The 26,857-nt window shown below is 34.8% G+C and overlaps 1 protein-coding gene across 2 annotated transcripts in view; it reads right to left on the bottom strand.

The window, feature by feature from the left end:
- Positions 1-1,834: 1,834 nt before the first annotated feature.
- Positions 1,835-26,857, bottom strand: part of LOC102868530 (integrin beta-1-like) — a 33,903-nt gene continuing 8,880 nt past the window's right edge. The window contains exons 3-16 of one of the 2 annotated variants that reach the window (XM_006888947.1): positions 25,857-26,079; positions 23,851-24,021; positions 22,476-22,714; positions 20,389-20,544; positions 19,134-19,229; positions 17,210-17,299; positions 15,294-15,434; positions 14,955-15,154; positions 13,128-13,366; positions 12,694-12,916; positions 11,603-11,835; positions 9,517-9,683; positions 8,492-8,572; positions 1,835-3,145 (exon numbers count right to left, since the gene is read on the bottom strand). In XM_006888947.1, coding sequence (XP_006889009.1) covers positions 8,498-8,572; positions 9,517-9,683; positions 11,603-11,835; positions 12,694-12,916; positions 13,128-13,366; positions 14,955-15,154; positions 15,294-15,434; positions 17,210-17,299; positions 19,134-19,229; positions 20,389-20,544; positions 22,476-22,714; positions 23,851-24,021; positions 25,857-26,079 — 2,253 coding nt within the window. In that variant the 3' untranslated portion in view covers positions 1,835-3,145; positions 8,492-8,497. The remainder of the gene's footprint in view (positions 3,146-8,491; positions 8,573-9,516; positions 9,684-11,602; positions 11,836-12,693; positions 12,917-13,127; positions 13,367-14,954; positions 15,155-15,293; positions 15,435-17,209; positions 17,300-19,133; positions 19,230-20,388; positions 20,545-22,475; positions 22,715-23,850; positions 24,022-25,856; positions 26,080-26,857) is intronic. The other variant, XM_006888948.1, reaches the window with a different exon arrangement.

Below are 26,857 nucleotides of genomic sequence, written 5' to 3'. Positions count from 1 at the left end.
ATATATCTCATCTGCAAATACAGTTTTACTTCCTCCTTGCCAAGTTGGCTGCCTTTTATTTCCTTTTCTTGCCTTAATGCTTTAGTAAGGACTTTCAAGAAAATATTGAATTTTGTCTTTTCATTTCTGTCAAGTAGGAACTGACTCATAGCTGACCCACCTTTTGGGTTTCTGAGGTTGTAAAACACATGATCGATTGCTCATCTTCCTCAAATGGAGCTGTGAACCACCAGAGGGGTATGGTTGTCAGATTAGTAGCAAAACTTCCTACGAGCTACACCACGAATGCCCTATAATAGTGATAAAAAGGCATCCATGTGTGGATCCTGTTTGCAAAGGGAATGTCTTCACTCTCTCCAGTTAATGTTGATCACTGGTTTGTATATGTTGTTTTACCATCAAATTGGAATCGACCCATAGCTAACTCTTCAGTGGGTTTTCAGAGGCAGTTAATTGTACAGGAGATTATCCATTTTTCTCCTGTGAAGTACATGGTGGCCTCAAACAGCGTGCTTTTGGGACTGCAGTGCAGCTTCTTGCCACTAGAGCTCCCTATACATGTATATATACTTTTAATTATGTTATTTTGTTGAGGAAAGGAGATTGAAACTTGCTCAATGCATTTTCTGCATCAATCAAGATGATGGAGTGGTTCTTTTTCTTTATGTATGTAATGGACAACAGTGGATTGTTTTTCATTATGCTGAACCAACTTTGCATACCTGGTATGAATCCCACTTGATCTTGATTTGAGTTCTACCGGCTAGGATTTTGTTGAAAACTTCTGCACCTTTGTTGATGAGGGATATTGGTCTATCATTTTCAATTTTAGTGGTGTCTCTGCCTGGCTTGGGCCTGAGGGTTATGCTTGTTTTGGGGTAGGAATTTGGGAGTATTCCATCTTTTTCTATATTCTTAAATACTCCAATTAGAATGAGTGTCAATTCTTTTCTGAATGTTTAATAAAAATTACCAGTGACGTGATCTGGGACAGTTACTTTTTTTTTTTCTTTTTGGCTGGGAGTATTTTTATGATTGGTAAATTTTTCTTCTTTTGTCATGGGTCTATTCAAATTTTCTATATCTCTCTGTGCTACCTTAGGTAGGCAATGAATTTCTAAAACTTTTTTCACTTCCTCTAGGTTTTCAAATTTGCTGTAGTAAAATTTGTCATGTTGCTGTTGTTAGGAGATGTGGAGTCAACTACAATTACAGTGACCCTATGAACCACTGATTGAAACGTTGCCCTGTTGTTGGCCCTTCTCAGGATCTCTGCCATAAGTCCTGTGTTGCAGTCAGCGGGTCAGTCCATCTTCTTAAGGGCCTTCCCTTCTTTTACTGATCCTCCATCTTTTGTGGCATGTCTTTTCTTCAAAGACTAGTGTTTCCTGACAACATGCCCAAAGCACACATTATGAAGTTAAAGTGGAAACTTCTAGTGTAGTTCCTCTCTCCTAAAATCTAGTATTTACTATGTGCTATAGAAATAGCTTTCTTTTTGTAAGATTCACTAGGTATTTTCTTTCTTTGGTGTTCATATATCAAATTTTTTACTTAGACAAGTAGCAATCTCCTGTCTACAGATCTTAAATAAAGTTATATTATTTCTAACATCTGGCCAACAGTTCTCAGTCGAAGTTCACAAGTAATCTGGTTTATCATAAAAATGAACCCTTAGTGCAAGGTGACAAAGTTCTAATTATTATTTAGAAGTTCCATTATAGTCTCAAGGACTCTATTTTTCCATACCTCTTTTCCTTGTGTCCCCACTCTATCTCAACTGATGTTTAAGAAATATGATATTAGCTTAAGATAGCCTAGTACCCCGAAGTGATTCTCCTCAACCTCTTTAATCTTTAACAATTTTATACATGCAAATTGACAAAGACACCAATAGAGAGTCAAAACATCCAATTTTCATATTTTAGGCATTTTTATTTAATAAATAACTTCAGTAAATAGCACTGTAAAAAGTGAACTGTTAAAATTAAAAGGCACTTAAAACAAGAATGTGGCTAGTATGAAACAAGACAGGCAACTCAAACAAGGAAAGGTACATGTACAGTGGTCTGTTATGGCACTAATTGAAAACTGACTTGCTTAAGTGATAGTTGTTGCATAAGCTACAGTACGTGTCACATATTCATTTAAAAAGGCAAATTTACAGCCAAACTTTCAAAGAAAATACACTGATTGGAAAAAAAAAGGCTTATTAAAAAACTTAAATATATTAAAAGATTAGAAGAGGTGATAAAAAGCACCAGGCTTTTAACAAAATGAAAAGAGTAAAACCAAAAAGGTCCCCATTCAGCAAACACTACAAAATTAAAGTCTATCTGAAATAATGCTAAATCAAGGACTTTTTTTGCAGAATATTCCCCAGTACTTTTATCCAAGGCTTGAATTTATAAAGAGAAGGCATAAAAGTTACCAAGCTCAAGTAACTCTTAAAATGGCACACACAGGTTTTTAAAGCTATTTGTTTTTCCTTCCTAACTCTCTGAATTCTTCCCATGGCCTTTGCACATTATACCAAAGCTATTTTATATCTATAAGTTCAAATATACTCAATTTTCAGATATGTCATCAGTCATGATAGGTAAACAGCAAAATAATAAAGTAATTCTAAGCTAGCTAACAGCACATTTACTTTCCATTTTCGGCTTAACTGGAAAATATAGGTTCTGACATATCTGTAAAGCTAAAAATAAAATGTAATATTTGATTAATAAAACTCCCAACATAGTGATGCTTTTATCTATTGTTCTTTCCACTTTAAAAATACCACGTAAGCCAGTAAGAGCTTGATTTCAAAGTCCAGGAGGAAAAGATCAAAAAGGCACAATGTGACCTTTGCTGACAAGGATAATCATCCCATCTCAAGTCTTCTGTCAGTCCCTGGCATTGATTATGACATTATTTTCAAAATAATAAAAATAAAAACAATTATACATATTATACAGTTTTTAAAACTGCACATGAATAAAAACCATGGCAATTATTACCTTAACGCTACCTTACTATGAATATGAAAATTGCTACTTTGCATTCAGTGTTGTGAAATTTGGACAAGCAGTGTTCATTTTCCCTCATACTTTGGATTGACAACAGTTGTCACGGCACTCTTATAAATAGGATTTTCACCCTGGAAAAAAAAAAGTGAGACAAATGGTCATTACTCATGTCATATATTTTTGTAAATCACTACATTGAAAGCTATGCTCATTGTAAGTAAGTGCTTTCTATTCTGTCAAAATACCACACTCCGTTTTTAAAAAAGCATAGATCAAGGCTAATACAAAAAAATAAAGCTTTAATCTACAAGACTAATAGAAAGGTGCCCCTGCAACATGGAGGGGTTGGCTTAAGCATGTCCTCCCAGGGCAGGTGCTGCTGGGCTGCAGCCCCTCATGCCTGATTCTCATCTCTTTGTGTACAGAAGGTCCTTGATCACTAAAGGGGATCTATGGCTTCCATCTCTGTAAAGGGGGTATTTTCTTGGTACTGACTTTTCCACAAAAATTACTTAGAAGTTTCTGGGATAATGTCTTCACATCACTCAGGGCACTGTTTCTCAAATAACAAATTACCTTGCCAAATTTGTTTATTGTGCTAAGTAAAATAATTACCATTTTCCAATATCATACTGGAATTAGGTTTCATTTTTATTTTAATACCCTACTTGGTAAACCAAACCAAGACCAAACCCACTGTCAATGACTCACGTCAGAAAGCCTCACAGCATCAGGATTTTCTCCTGAGGAGCTACAGATGAGTCTAAACTGCTGACTGACTGGTTTGTAGCCCAGTGTTCTACAAAATGTCACCAGGGCTCCTTATTCTTTAGTTAAGAGTAAGTAAGCAAATCAAGCCCACAAGCTATGACATCATCACATCCAAAAAATAAATTAAGCTTCAAGCAAGCAGAAAAGCAAAGTATCCAGCAGTATTATTTCCTTAAAAGGTACTCTATGGTGCAGTTAAGTATCTGCTATAGCATTTTTTCCTTTTCTTATAAACTGAAAGTAGACTTAGAAGCCACATGATAATTATGGCCAAATCCTCTTTTACCACAGGAAATCACACTAAGTACCAATTTAACCATATACTTAATTATCAGGGCATTAAGAGATGACTTTGAAATGCTGCTTAGTTTTCTATTTCACCCTAAAACCATTGACAAGTGGTTTTTTCCCCCCCAAGTTTATCTAGAAAACAATACTTGTTTGTAAATTTATCCACCTGTATTGTAGATTATATTGACTCTGGCTTTGTTGCCACAAGTTTTGCCCTCAAGATGAATATAGTTTGGTGGACAGTAGGCATGAAAACAAATTAAGGTACTCCAAAGCTATAAAGCAGAATTAAGCATACAATAATGGGACTGGTAGAAGAAAAAATGCATTTACTTTGAGAAGATTAGGATGTTTTCACAAACAAAACTGACTCAAGACAGATTAATGGAAGGTGAATAGAAGAACATATGCAAAATCAAGTGTAGAGAAAAAGGGTACATTTATGAAGAAATACAAAGCTCAACATGTATGAAATTATCATGTATGGGTTTGTAAATGTATGCATTAAAGTTGAGGAATGGAGAGAAGACAAAAGTCACGCTAAATCACAAGAGTGTATGGCACTCAAAAATGTCCAATTTGTATTCTGTAGTTTGAAAGTCACTGTGAGAAAGATAACCTAAAATCTTGGATCCCGAAACACACCAAATAAACTACTGTAATTTCTGTTTAGCATTTAGTCTGAATGCTACATAGAACAGAAGAAAAGAACCTCTCTTGTGTAAAATGACCACAAGCTAATCTCATCATCTCAGAAACACAGAGAAATTCAGGATCTCTCAGAAATTATATAATCTGGATGATCAAATCACAGGGAGTGTCAAATTCTGAGCTGTAATTCCAAGGAGGGCTAATACATTACATACATCCACTCCTCACTTACAGCCATAGGTAGGTTCTAAGACAAGGTTGTTAAGCAAAAATAGGCATTATGTAAAAATTGAGAATGATCACATCATAAAGGATGACAATATTACATAACCACTAAATTATATCACTACATAAATACCAAACCACTGAAAATCATGGCCCTATCCTCTGACAAATGACTTGATTCATCTAGTAGTCAGTGTTACTCACACCTTGGTGGTCATTACTGCCAAACATATTGTTAATGTGCCATGAAGTTGGACAACAGATTTTTACTATTGTTGTAAAGGTAAATGATAGTTAAAAACAGATTAAGTGTGGAGTATGTATACAGACAGACATTTGAGAATGGTAGACATTTTAGGATGAAATAAGAGAACTGGCTCCTTACAATTGCATTAATTACACACAGAACAAACAAACAAAATTTAAGAAATTACAAAGGAGAAATAAATTACACTCCGTATTGTCATCCTCCTGCCTACTAGAAAGGAGCCTTGGTGGTGTAATGGTGTACGAGCTCATGTACTAACCAAAAGATCAGCAGTTTGAATCCATCAGTTGCTTTGTGAAAGAACTATGAAAAAAAATTAATTAGAATCTAAATATATGAATATTTTAGAAATTGTAAGAGAAGGACAAAAAGAAAGGACAACTCCATGTGTCACTTCTAAGTATCATTTATATGGGAGAACTTACCTTTGGGAAAAAAACTGCCTTTTCATGTACATAAATACTTAAGTTTATTATTACAAAGTCAATCCAAACAAAACTTTAACATGCAAGGTTAGAGTCAAAATTAAATTCACTATCTGCATTAGGCATCATTTTAAGTGGAAGAAAAAGAAAATAATCCAGATTAGTTCCCAACGTTCACAGTGCAAACTCCTCAACCACTTCCAAAACCCACAAAACTTATTTTCATCAAGAGAACAGGTTATATTCTGAAATGAAGTCCTTTATACTCAGTAATGCACCATTCTGTGTCCACCATGGACAGTGTTGGGTATGGAATCATACTGACATTTACATATAAAATGGACAATTGTGAGAATAGACAAAGCCACATTTAACAGCAAAGCAGAGCAGATCAATTTTTTATCCACTTTAAAAGTTGTAGGCCCTCTATGAGGTGGATTGATTCAGTGACTGGGGTAATCGGGACGGGTGTATTGGAGACAGTGCGACTGGCACAGGACAGAGCAGAGTTTAGGACTGTTGTACATAGGGTCGCTATGAGTCCCAAGCGACTCGATGGTACATAACACCAACAACTAACTCATTATTCCAAATGTATTTACGGCATTATTAGTTGACGGCAAACCTTGGTCCCTTATCAGAAAAAAGTGATTTATAATACATGATTTATTATGCTTATTCCTTAAGTTCTATTTTAATTCTTCTTGAGAAAGCATCTCTTGGAATAATTTGTAGTATTTGATTTATCCATACTTCTCTAATGATTAAAGAAGTATTTTCCAAACTATTGCTTCTTGAATTTTATAAAATACTTGTTTGGTTGAAGCAGTAATATTTTAGCCAAATATTAATAGTTTAAACATTAAGGTAGCTTAGTGGAAAGGAGTTGTGCTGCCAACTCAAAGGCACATCGTCCAAATGGACCAGGTGCTCCAGGAGAAACATAGGCAATCTCTCCTTGTTTGAAAATCCACTGAAGGTCAGTTATGGGTTAGTTCTGACTCAATGGTACACAACAACAACATTCTTTTAAAGTACCACTAAATGTACAAGGGTGAAAATTTCACCTTTCATCAAGACAAAAAAATACTCTCATATGAAAAAGAAGAATATGAAATTACTGTTATTTTACTATTAATTGCCTGGAAGGAAAAAAAAAAGGATGGGAGGAAGACATGGATTCCAGAAATATCAGTGGCTAATACATTTTTCTAAAAATATGTGAGGAAAGAACAGTGCGTCAAATCTCAAACAAAAATAGAAATGATCCTTCTCATACATAATATGACTATATGTTTCTGCCATTAAATTTAACTTTCCTGTTTAAATAAAATTTCAACATATATTCAGAAATAAAAGAAAATTCTAACCAGAAGTGGTTTAAAAATAGTAAGCATTCCTTTACATCTTTTTTCATTTATCACTTTATAACTATACCCTCAACAGGTTAAGTTAGCTTGATTGTAGTGCTGAGTTTGAGGTAATGTTTATGCATAAAAGGAATGATTAAACAAATGCCAAAAAAAAGCTGAATTCTATGAAAGCAAGAACTATCTATTTCTGGCCAGACAACAGAGAAGATCTCCTTAATACACTTGATTGCTACCTAAGAGCATGGGCTCTGGATCCTGGATTTGAATCTTAGTTCTACAAACTACTGGAGAGAACCTGGCCAGGCTTTCTGACCTGTGCCCAGCTTTCTTATATGTGAACTAGCGATAAAAATAGTTCCTACTATATCACTATGAAGAATAATTTTAAAGCATTTAAAGTTATCTTGAGATGCAGTGTTAACATATCTATGTTGTTATAATTATTACCACTAATATAAAATAATTATTTGCACAGCAGCTGAGAATAAAAAAAAAAAAGAATCATCATCATAGACTCTGACATTCAATGAGCTGAGAAAGAAAAGAAAAATCTAGATCACTAGTAAGGATAATCTGGTTCTAATCACAACTGATCTTTTTATCCGAGTTTTAATATTTTATATTAAAATACTATGGAAGCATTACTTCCACCAAAACAGCACTCTAATTTAGGGAAACTGATATGTATATCTCATTACAATTTTAAAATTATCTACCTATGTTTTAAAATGATAAATCATAATAAATGTTTTCCTTTGTCTTTTATATCTTAAAAAAGTTCAACCTTAAAACTTGAAAATTAGACTAACTGAATAATGAACAAGATAACTGACTTAAAAAAATAAAAACTCCTTTTACTTTTAATTTCATTCCAAGTTCTAATCAAGAACTACAAGATCCTAAAACTTCCCTAAACCAATAATACTGATACTGTCTGCTAACACCAATGCTACAGGAAGTACCTACTGTCTGTTGTCTATTTTGCAGTTTGGATGTCATGCTTAATTTTTACTTTTCAACACAAAAATTTACATATAACATACATAAAATAATATCTAAAATATAGAAGGATAATGAGGATTACAACTGAAAGAGTAATTTCAATACTGTAAGTCATTTGTCAAAAGCAACTAGCTCGTACAACAAAAGCCACTGGCTAACTCCATGCTACACATGGCAGAAACTGAAGCTCAGAGTTCAACTCCATGCATTTTACTAAGTGCAAGATGTATGTGTGACCCTGGGGTTGGGCTCACTCACCCTTCTTTTGACTACACCAGAGCTGTGTTTCTATATCCTATAACTTAATTTAAATCTCAACTAAACACTAAATTAACACACACACACACAAAGCCACAATGTTGCCATATAATAAAGCCAGGTGTAAAAAAAAAGCAATAGTGATAAAGGACACACAGTGCAGTAAAAAATTATAAAAGTCCCCATGCAAAGACAGAAAAGAAAAATACGAACGGCGACTTAGAGACCAGCTTTACGTCCATAGTTTGGATTCTTGAAATTATTAATAGGACTCCTGTAAATCGGATTTTCTTGCTAAAGTAAAAGAAACAGTTTCTAATGATTTCATCAGACAGAAAATAATTTATAGTGTTTAAACACTATAAAAGTGTTTTTAATATTTCTACATTCTGAAATTCATAATTAAAGGGCACACACAAAAAAATCTAAGCTATGTGTAGTGAAATGCTGATAACTAAAATTCATTTAGGATAGAAAAATACTGTGACTGCCATTGCTTTCTGGTCTCAAAGGCTGAACACATAAGGACCCACATTCAGTCACCTCACCTTCTGATACCATTTTTCAAAGTTTATATAAAGGTGGCACAAAGTGCTAAACTAAGCACAATCTTTAGATAAGACTTGCTTCAAAATGTGTATGAAGCAAGTTTAAGACATAATGAGTTATCAAATGTTCAAGCTCTCTCATTCCCACAATCAAGACAGTCCCCAAAAGATCCTTCTGGTCCTTTGGAGGTAGCCCTCTTGGTAACTGCTTCTGAAACTAAAGTTATACTTTTTCAATAATGTCATATAAATGGAAATCATACAGTGTGTAGCCTATTGAACTGTGCTTCCCCTCCCCATTTGTGGTTTTGGTGTTTGTGATTTTTTTTAATAAAAGAGAAGCTGACCACTAAGTACCTTGCTAAACAAGCCTATTTTGGATTTGATGAAAAGACAGAAGAAAAGATATGGGACCATCACTATTAAACAAATAAAAATGTTTGTCACAGTAACCAGAGAATACATCCTCATAATGTGCATATATGCCTAATTATTCCTGTTAACGTATATGAAATGGGGAGTATTTCATTTCACTGAGATAAATTTATGATCACTCTTTTTTTCTCTAAATACTAAACTTTAAGGGGAAAAGAATATTTAAAAAGGATTCTAATAATCAGTTTTAAAGTTACAAAACAGTTTTATTTCTTTTTACGAACCAGCTTACTTTTCAGATGTTTCACTACTTACCGTGTCCCATTTGGCATTCATTTTCTCTTTTTCAAATTTAGCAAATTCCCTCCTGTCATGAATTATCATTAGAAGTTTCCAAATCAGCAGCAACGCAAGGCCAATAAGAACAATTCCAGCAACAACACCAGCAACAATTGGAATTATGTCTGGACCAGTGGGACACTCTGGAAAACAAATATGAAAAAGTAAGTACATTCAGGAATATGAGAAAGTTTGGCCATAACCCAGAGAACGGCAGTTGTTGTTGCTGTTGTAACAAGGTTTCATCCAACTGACTACAACTCAGGGACACTGTGAACAGCAGATGTAAACCTTGTCCTATACTGTACCATCCTCCCAATCTCTGACACACTCTAGCCCATTACTGTAGTCATTGTGTCAATCCATCTCATTGGGGGTCTTCCTCTCCTTCACTTGACCCTCCACCTTTCCAAACATGATGCCCCTTTCCAAGGAACAGCCTCTCCCAGCAACATGACCAAAGTATAAGAAATGAAGCTTATGATCTTTTCCTTAAGGAGTACTCTGGCTACACTTTTCCCAAGACATTATCTGTTTTATTCTTTTGAGAGTTCATAGGATATTCAGTACTCTTCTCCAATACCACAACTCAAAGGGCATCAATTCTTCCATCACTCATTCTCAGATGCAGAGCAAGTAACTGAAAAGACCTAACCTGAATCAGGTGCACTTTAGTCCTCCAACTGACATCACTGCTTTTCTGTATTTTGGGGAGGTCCCTGAAAACAGACTTGCCCACTACAATATGTCTCCTGACAGCTGGTACCAAGGTTGTTGATTGTTGATCCAAGCAATAAGAAATCATTAACAGTTTCAATCCTTTCTCCAACCATCATGAGGTTTGTTGCCTACTGGCCCCAGTGGTGGGAACTTTTGTTTTCTTGATGTTGAAATGAAATCCATACCACAGGCTACATACAGTCTTTGATATTCTTTCTGTAGCAAGCATTTCAAGTTCTCATCTTCAGTAGGTAAAATTTTCACAACAGGTTACTGATGAGTCTTCCTCAGATGGACACTCCTCTTCAGAGTCCAGGTTTACAAATTATTTGCTCAGTAAACAGTCGGAATAGATAGGAATAAAAGATATATCCCTGACACACACCCTTTCTGATTTTAAACCATGCAGTGTTTCCTTGTTCTATCTGGACAACAGCTTCACAGATGTCATTGAGCATGATTAAGTGTCCTGAAATTCCCTTTCTTCTCAATGTTAGCCACAGCTTGTATGATCAACAGAAAGTTACAGGAATAAAAATCTAAGCAAGTGAATGTAGACAGTTCCAGAAAATCTATTAAAAAGCTAGGAGAACAGTGAGTGAACTTGCAAACTCACACAAGATTATGGTGTTGGAGAAGAGCACTGAAAATCCCACGGACAGCCAAGAGAACAAACAGATATATCTTTGAGAGGGTGCAGCTGGAGTGCTCTTTGGAGGCATGAATGATGAGGCTTCACCTCACATACTTTGGGCATATTCCTTAGGAGAGGGACATGATTCTGGGAAGGGTGGAGGGTTGGCGAAGGAGAGGAAGACTCTCAACCAGGTGGAATGACACAATGACCGCCACAATGGGCCCTCGTGTGTGTTGGGAAGTGTGAGGATAGCACAGGGTTCAGATCTTTTGTTCATAGGGTCGCTATGAGGCATACTCAACTTGAGAGCACCTAATAACAATATATATTTCTAATAATGAACACTGAAATTTTTAAAATAGTGTGGTCTTAAAAAAATAGCAGCAAAAATCATGAAATAATTATATATAACACTAACAAAATATATGTAAAATCTGTACACTAAAATTTACTAAAAACTGTTCTAAGTGCCTTTTGTAAATTATTATTTAATCTCCAAACTCTGTACTCATAATATGAAAAACTTGCTTTCTTCTTTATTTCTTACACAGTTAATTAAAGCTTTGTGAGACAGAATACTCCCAAACTGGACTTGAATCTACTGAAAACTATTTCTGTATATGAAGGAAATTGCCATGAAGGGTGAGAGTACAAACAAGACTTAAAAGACAATGACCAGAATGTCTGAAATGATCAGGATCATACCTGGAGTCTCCACAACATGAACAATGGCTTCGTTGTTTGCATTCACAGAATATGTAAAATAGAACCAGCAGTCATCCACATCTTTCTCCTTACAGTGGGACAGGGGATCGACCTGGCCAGGCTGGGGTAATTTGTCCCGATTTTCTACCTTGGTAATGTTGAAGCGTAAACAGTCCTGTGCACACGTATCTTTCTTTTCTCCTTTATTAAAGGCTCTGCACTGAACACATTCTCTGTCAAAACACAAAGGATTTGGATTTAAAATAGACTGTCTTATTTATATTTTAAAATACGCATTTCAAGTGCTAGACACCCAGCATCAAATTAAACCAAGAGCTAAGAAAGAAACTGGAATAAAAGGAGACACATACTAGATTTCTGGATGAGAAAATCATGTATAAAAAAATGCTAGTTCCCCAAATGAAATTATAGACTTACTGCTATTCAAATTAAAATCTAACAACAACAAAAAACCCTACAAATTTTGAAAAATTTTATAAACAAGTAGTAAAATGAACTTAATTCTATCAGATAAAAATCATAAAAGTCATGATATTAAAGGTAAAAACCTCCAATTTTGTTTCATTTGGTCAAAAGATAGTAATTAAACAATTTATCATGCTGGGAAAAGTGAAGCATCAAAGAAAGAGTAGACAAGAAGGACTGACATAGTGACTGTAACAACAGGCGTAAGCCTATCAGGATGGTGAGGATGGTGTTGAATGGGACAATGTTTCAATCTGTTGTTGGAGTCGTCACAAGTCATAGGTGATCAATTGCACTTAACAACAACAAATGTCAATTCAACAAAAGTTACAATATGAATTTAACACTATAGCAAACTGAGATCAAAATAATGCTAAAACTCTCATATGAGATACCTTTTTGTATTAGGTCACATACACTAGCTATTGACAAAGAATTTCTAAGAATTACACAATGGCTGTCAGAGGGAAGAGATACTTTTGTTACAATGTTCTAATACTGGCACTTTTCTGGATTCAATGATAATACATAATTAGTTCAGCAGAATGTATAAAACCATTATTTCAAGATTCAGAAATAAAATGCTTATTTTCAGAAATACATACTTATGTTCAGCACAGACACCAAGGCAGGTCTGACACATCTCACATGTTGGCCCTTGGAATTTGGGATCTGTACATTTACAGACACCACATTCACAGATGCCCCGTCCATTGCAGATCTGTCCATTTGTGGCCATGCATGAAGTTGTATCCAAAGAACAGTCACAGGCACTCCCAGTGTAGTTTGGGTTGCATTCACACACACGACACTTGCAAACACCATTTCCTGAAATTAAAAGTAATGTAACTCTAAACTCTGGTGAAAATAGAAAATCACAACTTTGATTTAAAAGTACAAAGTATTAGCAGGGATTAAGTTTTCAAAAGGATGAATGACTACACTGGTACTGTCATCCTGTCTTCTACTTACTCAACACTTAGTTTTTGGTATGACATGGGATTACATATTTATAAGCATTTTTAGACTCTTTTCTCACCTCCACAAATTAAGCCATTGGACCGATCACAGTTGAAATTATCACACTCGCAGAACTTGCCAGAATAAATTTCATTTGTATTGTCCCTCTTCCTGCAGACACACTGTCCACAGACACATTCTCCATTGTTACTACAGATTTCTGAGCTGTTCTCTTTCCTGCAGTAAGCATCCATGTCTTCACTGTTAACTTCATCTGTGCTGCATTCACAGTGTCTACCCACACGTCCCTCATTGCACCTAAACATTCCAAAATTTAAAAATTAAGTCACACTGTTAAAGGCCAAGAGAGGCACACACACTGTATAATCTCCTCAAATAACACACATATGACATTCATGGCATCTGTGTCACAAAAATGTGTACCTGTTTAATTCACACAAAATATATTTAATGTCCTAGGGGGGAAATCTTTATTCTTCACAGTAATCACTTTCATCAAGATGAAAACATATTCTAGGTGAAAAGAACTTTTGGGACAATAAATTAACTTTTATAAGTATAAAAATAAATACCTATAATAGGTTACATATATTTTCAAATGATATGTAAATGCTGTTTACTTTAAACACTAGATATAATGGTGATGTAAAATCATGGTTTAATTGTTGATTTGTAAAAATACAATAAAAGCACATCTAAAGTCTATGGAGTTATTTTAAGGACACCCAATGATCACTCAGTCACTGCGTACTCTAAAAAGAAAGAAACAGCAAAATATTTTCAAGATTGTGTTTTTGGTTAAATGACATTTTAGTAAAAGCTGATATATAGGACTTGAATAATACTTATGTAATACAGAAAATAAAAGTAACATTTTTATTATTATTTAGAACAGACATTTAATAACTGATAAAATACTTTTACTCCTCACTTATCAAAGACCTTGTCATCCAATATTTCTCATTTCTACAATAATAAAAACATCTACTATTTTTTTGCATTAACAACTCATGTCTGCCAGTAAATGAATACCAATGTGCAAGATGACAGTTATGCTGACTGTGATGGTTAAGGGTCTGTGCCAACCTGGCTGGTCCATGATCCAAGGACTTTGGCAGTTAGGTCATGACATAATATGGTTGTTGTGCAATCCTTTATTTTCACATAATGGCAATTTTTGCCTATCAACCTGGTCTTTGGCATCTACCATACTGATAATTTTCCTACTAAACCTAAGGATTCAGGGCTGATATCTACATTAAAACTACTCTTACTCTTGGCTTTTCTTTTAAAAAAAATAAATCAGAATATATTAAATTTTATTTTTTCACCATAAAGTGTGAAAATTTAAAGTAACTTGGCTAATGTTTATAGCAGAGACTATATTCTGAATATAATTTAGTCTTTTTCATTTTATAAAATATATTTTTATAAAAAAATTATTCCTAGTCAGAACTACAAGATGTTGAAGGTAAACATCCTTTATTGTTTCCCAAATGTTTTTCTAAAACATTTTACTACCAACATAATCCCTATAAATGTATTTAATTCTAGAAAATTCAGATTGGCTCTCTGTGAGAGAGAGAAAACCAAGTGTTGCTTTAACTCTTAGATAAATATGCCTGATACGCAGCTAGAGAAGCTTTTATTTTTAGACTACAGGGTAGTCTTTCTAAAAGTAACTAGAAGGACTTTTTATAAACATCATATACATAATCAATGAAGCTGATCTTGGAAGTTTTTTTAGATTAGGGTGGGCAATACTCACCGGAACAACTAATTTTATGTGCTCCAAGTAGAGAGATGTTCTTGGGATGTGTCAAAACATTGTCTGCAAACAATTTTCCAAGACAACACCTGTCCTTTTCCAGCAACCCCAGCTTACCTGCAAGCTCCACACTCAAATGTCCCATTTCCTTCATGACACTTTGGACTTTTAGGGATACCGTCATTCTGGCATTCACATTCACAGATGAACTGAAGACCAATCTCCACCTCTTCAGTGAAACCCAGAGGCTTAATTTTAATAGTTTCTGAAGTTTTGGTTGGACATTTATTTGAAGTTATGCTAATTTCAAATTTAACCTTACCAAAAAAAAAAGAAACCAATTAAATTAATAATTAGGCAATTTAAATCTACTAGTCAATAATTTTTTTTAATTTAATATTTTTCAGTTCTACAAACCAGCAATCTTTTTCTTCAGAAAATACTTGTATAACATACCTCATCTCCAATGGAAATATTGGAGCATTTTCTTCCATTTTCCCCTGTTCCGTTCACTCCATTTTTGCAGTAAGATTTATAATTTATTGTTACTCCTTCTGGCAATTTGCTGTTTTCCAAAATGACTTCTGAGGAAAGGGACTAAAAGAAATACTAATTATGCAAAGAAAAATCCAGCTAAGTAGTGTTGTTGTTGTTGTGTACCACAGAGTTGGAACAGACGCACAGCTGACCCTTCGCCAGGTTTTCAGAAGCAGTTATTAACACGGGAGGAGATTGCCCATCCTTCTCCTACAGAACAGCTGGTGGCCTCGAACCACATGCCTTCAGGATTGCAGCATAGCTTCTTTCCACTAGGCCACCAGAGCTCCCTTACTGTCAAATAAGTTTACCACATAAAAGCAATGGCTAAAATAAACTGTTAAAAAATTAATTAAATATGCAAGCCAAGTCCTAAACTCAGAACCCCAAAAAAAAGACTCCAATCAGTAAGGAGCAAATTTTGAAAAGAATATGAATAACTGAAATAGTAGAAGTATTTTTATTTTAATTATTGTTATAACATGTACAATATTTGATATTCATTTTATGGAATTGCAAGAGCTCAGATCAAATCTGTTTTTCCTTAGTAGGCAGCACAGCTTTCCTCTTATTCTACCCCTTCTAGCTAATTAGAAACTAGGATAAGTGAACTAATATGAGAACAATTCTGCTTAAAAGTCACTGTAGCCTTAGTTCAAAACTTAAAACAAACAAAAACCATCCAGGTAGAAAGGAAATATAGTTCCTGAGTACAGCAAAGGTTGAGACACTTTACTGTTAATCAAAAAGTTGTCAACTTTGAAGTACATCAGATGAAAAGTCTGGCAATCTACTTCACCAAACCAGCCACTGAAAACCCAATGGGATACAGCTGTTCTCACAAACTGGGGTGGGAGAGAGTGGTTATCACCATGAGTCAGAATGTCTTAGCAGAAACAGATTTTAAGCTAAAGTGCTTATTCTGAGTATCAAGATTGTCAGAAGAAAAAAGGTTACAGTGGCAATCTATCTTCAATTCACACTCCAAAAAAGATAAGTTGCTGTTGTTATGTACCATCAAGTCAGAACTGACCCAAGAGTAAGTACTAAATTAACAGCCTCAAAAAAGGAAAAAAGAGCTATGGGGAAGTGATAGAACATCCTTGTAAAGTTTCTCTTCTCTCCCTCTCTGAGTCAGGTCATTCTATGACATTCTATAAATCTCACTGAAGGAAGGAAAAATACCTAAAATTTAATCTGTCAGAGTCTGAGGTAGTGGGGGTGATATATGCAAAACTGAATAACTAGCATATTACAAAAATGCCTTCATATTATTTAAAATTAGTATTAATGTGTAGTGGAACTCTCAAGTCTTAGGAGTAACAGTGTCTCTTTAATCTCAGCTCAAGTTCTACATTTGAAAGAAAAAACCAAAAATATTTAAAAAAATTAATGTCATATATATTTTATATGATGTATGTGTGCATCTCTCTTTAGAAAAGATAACTGGACTTTCAAATAAGTAGCAAAGGGGCAAAAAAAATAAATGCTTTTCTAGAAAAGTTTATCAAAATGAAAAATTCTCCAAAGAAAGATGAACACTGGGGGAATCTTATAAATCTAAGCATAAGTTATGTTTTCCATTTGCTTTACAATGAAACCTAACACCTAAGAAAGAAATATACTTGGAAATTTTTTTGACACATCTTTATATTTTTGCTTTGTGAAAACTACAAAAATAATGATGCTTTTCTAAGATAGTATAAGAGTTTCTATATTATTATAGAGCACAACTGTGCTCCACTGTGCAGAAAAGAAGTTTTCATTTCCTGGACCAGCAAGCAGATTCCAACAGGGTATTGTCCCAAACTAATCTCTATTGAAAATGTACTCACATTGTATGCATCGATGATCAGCTGAATTACATTGCTTGAATTTGCAGATAATGTTCCTACTGCCGATTTAGGAATCAAATTTTTTAGTTCCTGTAATCCAAAGATAAAAGATGCAAAATATAAATATTATTTATTTACATATTTGCTTAACTAGTTAGACTCTATATGAATTCAAATATTCTTTAAATATTTGTTCCTATATATTTTCTACATAACTTCAGGACTTTCAAACCTAAAAAGATAAATTTTTAACACTAGTTTTAAAAGTTGTGATTAAAAATTAATTTAAGTACAAACCTTTACCTACAGTGATAAAGAAAAAAAGATGAAAATTGTTAAAAATGAAAAATGAAAGAGGGAACTGAATAAAAATGCAAAAAATTATGGCACAATATTATGAACAACTCTACGGCAAAAACTTACAGAACAGAAATGAGATGGGCAAATTTTTAGAAGTATAAAAACTACTCAAACTGACTCAAGATGAAATAGAAAGTATCAAGACACACTTAACAAGTGAAGAGTTCCAATTCTGAAAACATTCCAGTAACAACAAAAAAATTCTGGACTAGAAGGTTTACTGGGAGATTCTACGAAAACATTTTGAAATTAATTGACATCAATACTACTTAAGTTCCTTCAAAATTTAGAGAATGAAGGTATATCCCTCCTATCCATTTTAAGCAGCTCAGATGGCAAAAATTGACAAAGACAAAAGAAAGAAAACTGTAAGTGATCTCTTATGGATACAGATGTAACAATTAAAAACCATGAAAAGATAAGCTATCAACTGGTAGACTATATCTGGAAACTAGACATCTGATAAACCAAAGTTTATTAATAATTACTGGGGTTGTGCTGGTGTGGTTATGGGGGAAATGGATGGTCAAAGGTGAGGGAAAAAGCATTGATTGAGGGCTACACAGTCAGTAACTGTAATTGCTGTCAGTAAATTGTTTAGTTGAAATGACAAAAGTTGTGTGACAGACATATTTACAACAACAAAAGAAAAAAGAGCTGGTACTGAGGCTGCTATGTACACCAAAGACCCCACGAGATCTGACTTCCCTGGTTTAGAGGGCTAGGGCCATGGTTTCATAACCATCTGTATTCACTGATCTTTGAAAGCTTGCAGGTGGCCATCAAAGGCAAAACAAATGAACTCCATTCACTTGGAGCAAAAGAGAAAGGCAAGCCAACATGTTTTAACATGTGGCTAAGTGCCTCTAAGAATAACTGCCATGAGATCAGCACTGGATTGTGTCTGATTTATGGTAAAAATACTGTAGAAAATGACTGATCAAAAGATGGAACATGTTCCTGCTCAAAAGGAAGGAAGTACAGAAAGAATTTCAAATTTTCATGGACTCCAGACTTTCAGGAGCCATGGAAGGTAGTCAATACCTGACACTATTGCTCTGACACAGGCTATAATTAATCTTTAAGCCGTAAATAAAAAATATCTAAAATACCTAAAACTTTAATTCTGGTTCAGGCTTAATTAAACCTTAAGCTTTAAATGAAAATTATCCTCTGAAGTCTTAAAACTAACAGTTTAGATATACTAGTAAAAAATATTTGACTTAAGAATTTTGCTTTTTTTAGGACTTAGCTATAATGGAGGTCAAACTTGTACAATAAATAAGTTTATTAATGAGGGAGGAACAACTCAGAAAAGGAAGGTGAAAAGGTACATTAAAGAATATAATCAATGTCACTAAACAGTACATAAACTGATCTGCCATATGTTTTGCTGTGTGTATTTGAGAAAAACAACGGAGGAAAAAATATGAGCAATTTTTATAAAATTTAGTCTAACTAATAGTACTCTGCTACTTTTCAAATCAAACTTTTAATTTTGCTTCTAATAACTGAAAAAAAAGTTATAAAATTATATTCTTCTTTTATTTCATACATACTTTACCTTATAAACTGGCTGAAATTCTTCAGTAACTGCAAAAATTGTCTGAATGTTATTTTCACTGAGCTTCTGAACAAGATGAGCAATAGAAGGATAATCCTAAAAAAATTAAGTAGAATTTAATATGTAACTATATTTCCCAATCTATACCAGTTCTCTCAGTATGTTGTTGTTGTTGTTATGTGCCGTCGAGTCGCTTGCGACTCATAGCGACCCTATGTACAATAGCTCTAAACTCCGCTCTGTCCTGTGCCAATTGCAAATAATGATTTGTATATAATTAGACTGCACAAGATCACTCTGAAATAAAAGTGTTAAATATAAGTAACTGGAGTAATGTGTACACAAACGAAGTTGCTAGAAACAAGTATCTATATGTACACACACACACACACACATATATAAAATGCAAGAACAATGATAATTAAAGAATTGCTTGTAAAGGCTGGTTGTATGAGAGCTTTGGTGGCCTAGTGGTAAGAAGTTATGCTGCAATTCGAAACACACACAGTTCAAATCTACCAGCTGCTCTGAGAGAGGATGGGTACTCTCCTATGCAATTTACTGGAGAGTCAGCTATGGGTTAGTTCTGATGTGACAGCATAAAACAGTGACAAAAAATGTTGTATAACTATCACTTTAAAAGCAAAACAAGGTTCAACAAGGATTTCTTCTATAATTGAAATAATTTGTCAGTCTATGTTCAATAAAGCCAATGTCTACCTATAAAAGTCAGTATGTTGTTGCTATTTGCCATCGATCTGCAAAAGACTCATAGCTGACCCTCCAGTGGGTTTTCAGAGGCAGTAAATCACATGAGAGAAGATTACCCATCCTTCTCCAACAGAGCAGTTGGTGGATTCAAACTACATACTTGGGGATTGCAAGGCAGCTTTTTACCACTAAGCTACCAGACCTCCAAAAAGTCAATGTAGAATAAGATAGAGTGTAAGACTATAGAGATTATGTTTAGAAAATGGTCCATGTAATTGACAGGATATAGCCCGGGGTAGAGGCACATGATAAAATGCTGCCCTTGAAGTAGTGCCTTTCACCCCAGTGAGAGGCCCTTCTCTATGGGGAAGGAAGTACGCAAAAAGCCACAACTTTAGAAACAGCAATACTAGCCTTCCTGCACACTGGGTTAGGGCCATAATTACCAAAATAACAAAACCCCAAACCCTGAAAACCCACAAGCCAGTCCCACAATGCTTTAAAACTCAATGCAAACCCATTCAATAAGAAATTAAGCACTTACATAATAATGGCTCATTGTGTACACATCATTCTCCAGGTGACACTGTCCATCATTTGGTAAAACAATGCCACCCAGTTTCCCATCTCCAGCAAAGTGAAAGCCAGCATCCGTGGAAAACACCAGCAGCCGTGTAACATTCCTCCAACCAATCAATGACTTGGGGGGGGTGGGGAAGATATCCATTTTAAAACACTATTTACAAAATATTACACATAAATCTTTACATTTCCTTACATTTTTATGCCATAGTAACTAATCTCTAACTGTACCGTCTTTACTTTTTTTAAACAATGTTAATTACGCTCATAAAAGTAGAGAGCCCACTTAATGAAGCTTCTCCAAACCACCGCGCGTAACTAACTTTATCTGAGTGGTCATTACTCTATGCTCTTTAAAAACTGTTCTTTTTTAAAAATCAATATGTATGCTCCCCATTTCTGCTTGCAGAAAGTGAAGAAAATGTAAACCATTCAGTGGAGAAGATAAAAGACTAAAGCTTTCTATATGGGTTACATCTCAGTATCAAGGAAACAAAAATACTCACTACTGGGCTCAAAAGCAACATCATGATGCTGCTGTTATTGTTAGGTGCCACTGAGTTGAGTATGACTCACAGCGGTCCTATAAACAAAAGATCTGAACCCTGTTCTATCCTGCGTCATCCTCACAATTTCTAACACACAACAGCTCACGCAGCAGTCACCATGTCAATCCACCAGGTTGGGGGTTTTCCTCTCCTTCACTGACCCTCCACCATTCCCAGCATCATGTCCCTCTCCAAGGAATAGCTCCTCCTAGCAACATGCCCAAAGTATGTGAGGTGAAGCCTCATCATTCTTGCCTCCAAAGAGCACTCTGGTTGCACCCTCTCTAAGACATATCTCCAAGACATTTCTTTTGGCTATCCATGGGATGTTCAGTGCTCTTCTCCAACACCATAATTCAAAGGCATCAATTCTTCTGTCAACTCTATTCATTGTCCAGCTCTCAGATGCATAGCAAGTGATCAGAACGACCATGGCCTGAATTAGATGTACCTTAGTCCTCAAAATGACATCATTACTCCTCAATAATCTGGAAAGGTCCCTAACTACAGATTTTGCCAGTACAATGCATCTTCTTATTTCCTGACTGCTGGTACTAAAGGTGTTAATTGTGGATCCAAGTAAGACAAAGCCGTTGACAGTTTCAGTCTTCTCTGCATTCATCATGATGCTGCCTTTTGGTCCAGTGGTAAGAATCTTTGTTTTCTTGACATTGAGATGCAATCCATACTGAAGGCTGCATTCATTGATCTTTGGCAAGAAGTGCTTCAAGTCCTCCTCACTTTCAGCAAGTAAGGTATGATCATGATAGATGGAGACTGATATTGCAAACTATTTTATTTTACTTATAATCTACAATCAACATTCATGACAGCAGTAGTCAAGAAATCAAAAGATGCTTTGCACTGGGCAAATATGTTGTCAAGGACCTACTTAAAGTGCTAAAGAGTAAGGGTGTTTTCAAGATTACAGTGCACCTGACTCAAGCTATAGGATTTTCAATTGCTTCTTATGGCTGTAAAATAAGTAATTCTTACAATGAGTAAGAATGATAGAAGAACTGATGACTTTCAATTGTGGTTTGGTAAAGAGTACTACCTACCTATGGAATGCCAAAAGAACAAATGAATCTATCTTAGAGCAAGTGCAACCAGGGTTTTCCTTACAGGAGATGATGGTTAAAATCTCATTTAACATACTTTGGGCATGCTGTCAGAGAATGCTAGTTCTTACAGAAAGACATTATGCTAGGAAAAATAGAGGGACAGTGAAAAACAATAAGACCCTCAGTGAAATGGGCATGAGACTTGAATAATGGGCTTGAGCATGGCAGATACCATGATGGTACAGGGTAAGAAGGTTTCAATCTGTTGTTCACAGACTGCCATCAGGTATAGACAACTCAGTGGTACCTAATAAAAACAGTAATATGTTCCCTGTTAGGTTGTAAGCAATCCATGTGAACAGGCCCACATCTGTTTTTGTTTTTATACATCACTGCATCAAGCACTGTACTACTTTGTAGGAAATTAATGCACTTACCCCACATACTGCAACTTGCATGATTGCATCAAAACCACCTTCTGGAGAATCCAAATTTCCAGATATGCGCTGTTTACCAACAAGTTCATTAAATACTTCTCCTTTATCAGTAAGACTAAGAACATTTTTGTAGCTAAAGGGGCTTGTACAGTTCTGTTCACTTGTGCAAGGATTCCTGAGTTTAGCCGGTGTTGTACTAATATAAGGCATCACAGTTTTCTCCACAAATGAGCCAAACCCTATGAAGAAAAATGCATTTATTTACGTCATACATATAAACTTTCAGTTTAAAAAAAATAAATATGTCACATATGTCAGTCAATGTCAATCTTACATCTAGTAGAAAATTGTCTAAAAATAATTTACATTCCTTTTCCTAATGTTGTTGTTGACTGCTTTCAAATCGAGCACAACTCATAGCAACCCTATGAACAAAAGGTCTGAAGCCCCTCTACAACTACTGACATTTATCAAAGTTCATAGAGTTTCAGGAGGCATGTTGTTTAGAAAGTGGATGCCACTCATAACTCTTAATAACTGCTTGTTAAATTAATGAATGAATGGGTGGAATAATCATATAAGCAAATAAATACATATTTTTGAATTTTTCCAATTTCCATTAGACTTAAATTATCCTTACTGAATGTGAAAGAATTTTAAGCAAGTATAATTCTATTTGTTAAATGTGTTCCAGCTAAAACAAAGCTTTTTTGAAAAGTAGTTTTTGATCCTCAAAAATAAAAACTATCAAATTTTTCCAATACTGTTTTTAAACCTCTGTTAGCCTAGAAATGGGCCGGGGGGGGGGGGCGGAAGTGGGGAGGAATCGGAAAGGAGGTTAAGGTGAAGATGCATGAAATGTAACAAAGAAGATCTAAAAAGGAGATCATTACCAAATGGAGGATCCAGATCTAAACTAGATCAAGTTGTACAAGTGTTTCATGTCAGTTAGTAGTGAAGTAGAATGTGAGTGCTCGATATGTGTTTATAAAATAAATTAACAACTGTAACTTAATTCCTATGAAAACAAACCTGCATTTCATGATCTGTATGGCACTGTTGTTGTTATGTGTTGTCAAGTCAAACTGACATACATATAGGTGACCCACTAACAGGTTTTCAGAGGAAGTAAATCACACAGGAGGTGACTGCTCATCTGTCTTAAGTAAGATGGCATCACAGACAACGAAAGACTAGGACACAAACTACAAGTGTATGAGGAAGAAGCAAATCCTTCTCAGAAACAAAAGGTTAAAGACTAGTCTATTTACCTCCTAAGAATATTATGAAAAACAAAGGAGGAAAATATAATAAGACTTTGAGAACTGCCAAACCTTAAACAAAGGAGAATTATTCATTTTCCTAATATTCCTACCAATTCTGAAGTCTGAAGTTATTCTCTTCATTTCATTCATGAGATCTGTTCCAAGACTTTTCACATTCTCCAAATCATCTTTCATTGAGTAAGAGAGGTCCATAAGGTAGTAGAGATCAATGGGATAGTCTTCAGCTCTCTTAAATTTTAATGTAAATGTCTGTGGTTCCCCTAATTAAACAGAAATGAGAAAATAAAACTGCTTTATCAAAAGTCAAAATCAAGTGATAATTCTAACACCACTATTATTGGAAGCCAAGGAAGGATTTACACGCAAATAAAATCTTATTATTGGAAGCCAAGGAAGGATTTACACGCAAATAAAATCTATCTTAGAGAGTTAATAGGAATGGGAAAGAAGGGAGTAGAGAGGAAAAACTGATTACTGAATAAATGGAAAGGCAATTATTTAATAAAGGGTTGAAAGAGAGAGAGAGAGAAAGCCCTCGAGTTGGAACTGACACAGCTACCCTCCAACAGGTTTTCAGAGGCTATAATAACATAGGAGGAGATTTCCTATCTTTACGCCATAGACATCTGGTGGATTCAAACCATCTGGCTTCAGGCTGGCAGTGCAAATTCTTATAACTAGGATACTAGAGCTCTCCAAATGGTTGATTAGACATGGTAATTAATTAATTAATCACATTAAACAATGGTAATGAATGCTAAAACAAAATAGCTATGAATAATTATATGAAAAGCTACTAGAAATACTTGTAAACCATCACAGAAATAAAAAGTAAAATTAAATACAACAAAAAAAGCCAATGAGAAAAACTAAATGACTAAGAATTTCATATTAAACACAAAATATGTGAAGTGTCATATTAAAAAAAAGTAGAGACCTCTACACATTACTCTCTCTCTCTCTGGCATTCAGTCAGGTCTAACTCATAGCTGGTTCTCCAGTGAGTTTCCAAGTCTATAAATTGCACAAGAGGAGACTGCTCATCTCTCTCATATCGGGTGGCTGGATTCCAACCACCAGAAAGACACAGTCTGTGAGTTCTTAGGCTAAGTCTTTATGGACTACATATACCAACAGAGCTCCCTATAACTCTAATAGACCAATAAATACTTGCAAACTAGAACTGACAGTTACAAAACTGAAGGACGTCCATCTCCAATTCACATAGGCTAAGACAATAAAGCAATCTATGATCAACCTCAACAGATGAAAGCAAACAGACTGAACACTATAAGATTTGAAGGGCAATGCAGGGTACAAATCATATCTTTAGAGATGAAGTTATAGTAGGACTCATAGTGATCCCATGAACAATAGCTCTGAACTCTTCATATCTAATACTATTCAGTATTTACTATTTAATATTATTCTAAATAAACATGGCACAAATTGAGTAAGAAATTTTTTCAATGTAATCTATACTTTAGAGCATCTGTGCATAGGATAATAAGATGACAGAAAGCTCACTGAACTCATGAAACACTACATACATGAGTGAGTCTGGATGACATGCTGAGTGAAATTAACTCCGTAACAAAAGGAAAAATACCGCATAAGATCGCTGTTACAAGAACAGGATGGTCACTGGGTGGGTGGGGGGGGAGTGTCAGGTGGGGGCTGTTGATGAGGAGAGCAGGAAAACAACAGGTAGATAATTCTTTGTATTGCAACAGGTAAAGGGAAGGTCAATCTGAAATGAATAGATGAGCAGACATTATGTTCACTGCAGATAATAATCAGACACAGGGCATACACTATGGATGGAATGGAGGTGGGGAGAAGAAAAGATAAAAATAAACAGAGAAGGTAGATGACAGGAATAACAATACACAGTAAGGGTTTGCTTAGACATTGTAATAAGTTAACTGCATCAATCAATGGTAATTAATATTTATGAATGGATGTCTAAAAAAACCCAATGTGATTTGTAAACTTTCACTCACATAAAACGGATTAAAAAAACAAACAAACAAAAAAACCCCACCACAAAAACTCAGGGAGAAATGAAGTCATTATTAGGGTTATATTTCCATACCTGATCTTAACTGCAAAACCAAATGCTGTGGCTGAATCTGAGTAATATCTTCTGGCTGGAGCTTCTCTGCTGTACCTTTGCTACGATTTGTTACATTTTTATTTTTTTTTATCTCTTTGGAGCCTCTAGGGTTTTCTATGTCATTTGGATGGCAACCTTTTTTTTTCAAAGCTTCTAAATCATCACATCTAGCAGAGGTAGGCATTCCTTCTTGTAAAAATGTCTAAATGACATATAAAAAAATACAGGTTAAAATTTCAAAAAGTATAATGATCAAAGCTTTTACATAACCATCATTTCAAAGTAAAACAACACCTGAAGTATCTAATAGACTTTATTCCTAATTTTAAAGTATACCTTCATCCACACCACAGTAAGTATTCTTGTTTAAAAAGAAGTAAAATCCTTTTCTAGAAAGTATTTCCAGGGCTGACTTTAATGTCATGCTTTCTTCTAATTCAGAATATCTTACCAAAATAAATTTTTTCCATGAAATCACTTATTCAACATGGTTCATTGCCACGAATAACACATTGCTGCTACAGTTGCCATCAAGTCAATTACAACTTATAGTGACCCCATCCTTTGCCATACTCACAACTGCTGCCATGCTCAAGCCCTGCGTTGCAGTCACTGTGTTAATCCTCCTTGTTGAGGTTCCAACAACATATATGCCTTAATATTTTTAAAGTCTCTCATATTGTACTCTCCATTACCATAGCATGAGCAAGTCAATGTTTAGAGAAAGCACATTAGAATAAAATGTAAAAAGAACAATGCACCTAAAAGCATTTTGTTTAAAAAGATAATAAAGCACATTCAGAATAAAGTTCTAAAAGAATTATTCATTATAGTGCTTTTTAAAAAATTTTTTAAAAAAATTTAGCCTAGATTCGACCCAAAATCTGTAATTTTGACGAAAAACGTTTAAGCCTTAGCTATTAATAAACATTTAAAAGTATATTTTTGAAAGATGATACAGTAAATAATTATATGACAAT

The sequence above is a fragment of the Elephantulus edwardii genome, unplaced genomic scaffold, assembly GCF_000299155.1.
Source record: "Elephantulus edwardii isolate Elephantulus edwardi_28Jun2011 unplaced genomic scaffold, EleEdw1.0 scaffold00073, whole genome shotgun sequence".
NCBI lineage: Eukaryota > Metazoa > Chordata > Mammalia > Macroscelidea > Macroscelididae > Elephantulus > Elephantulus edwardii.
Note: the sequence above shows the minus strand (reverse complement) of the source record. Positions and strands in the feature narration are given on the sequence as shown.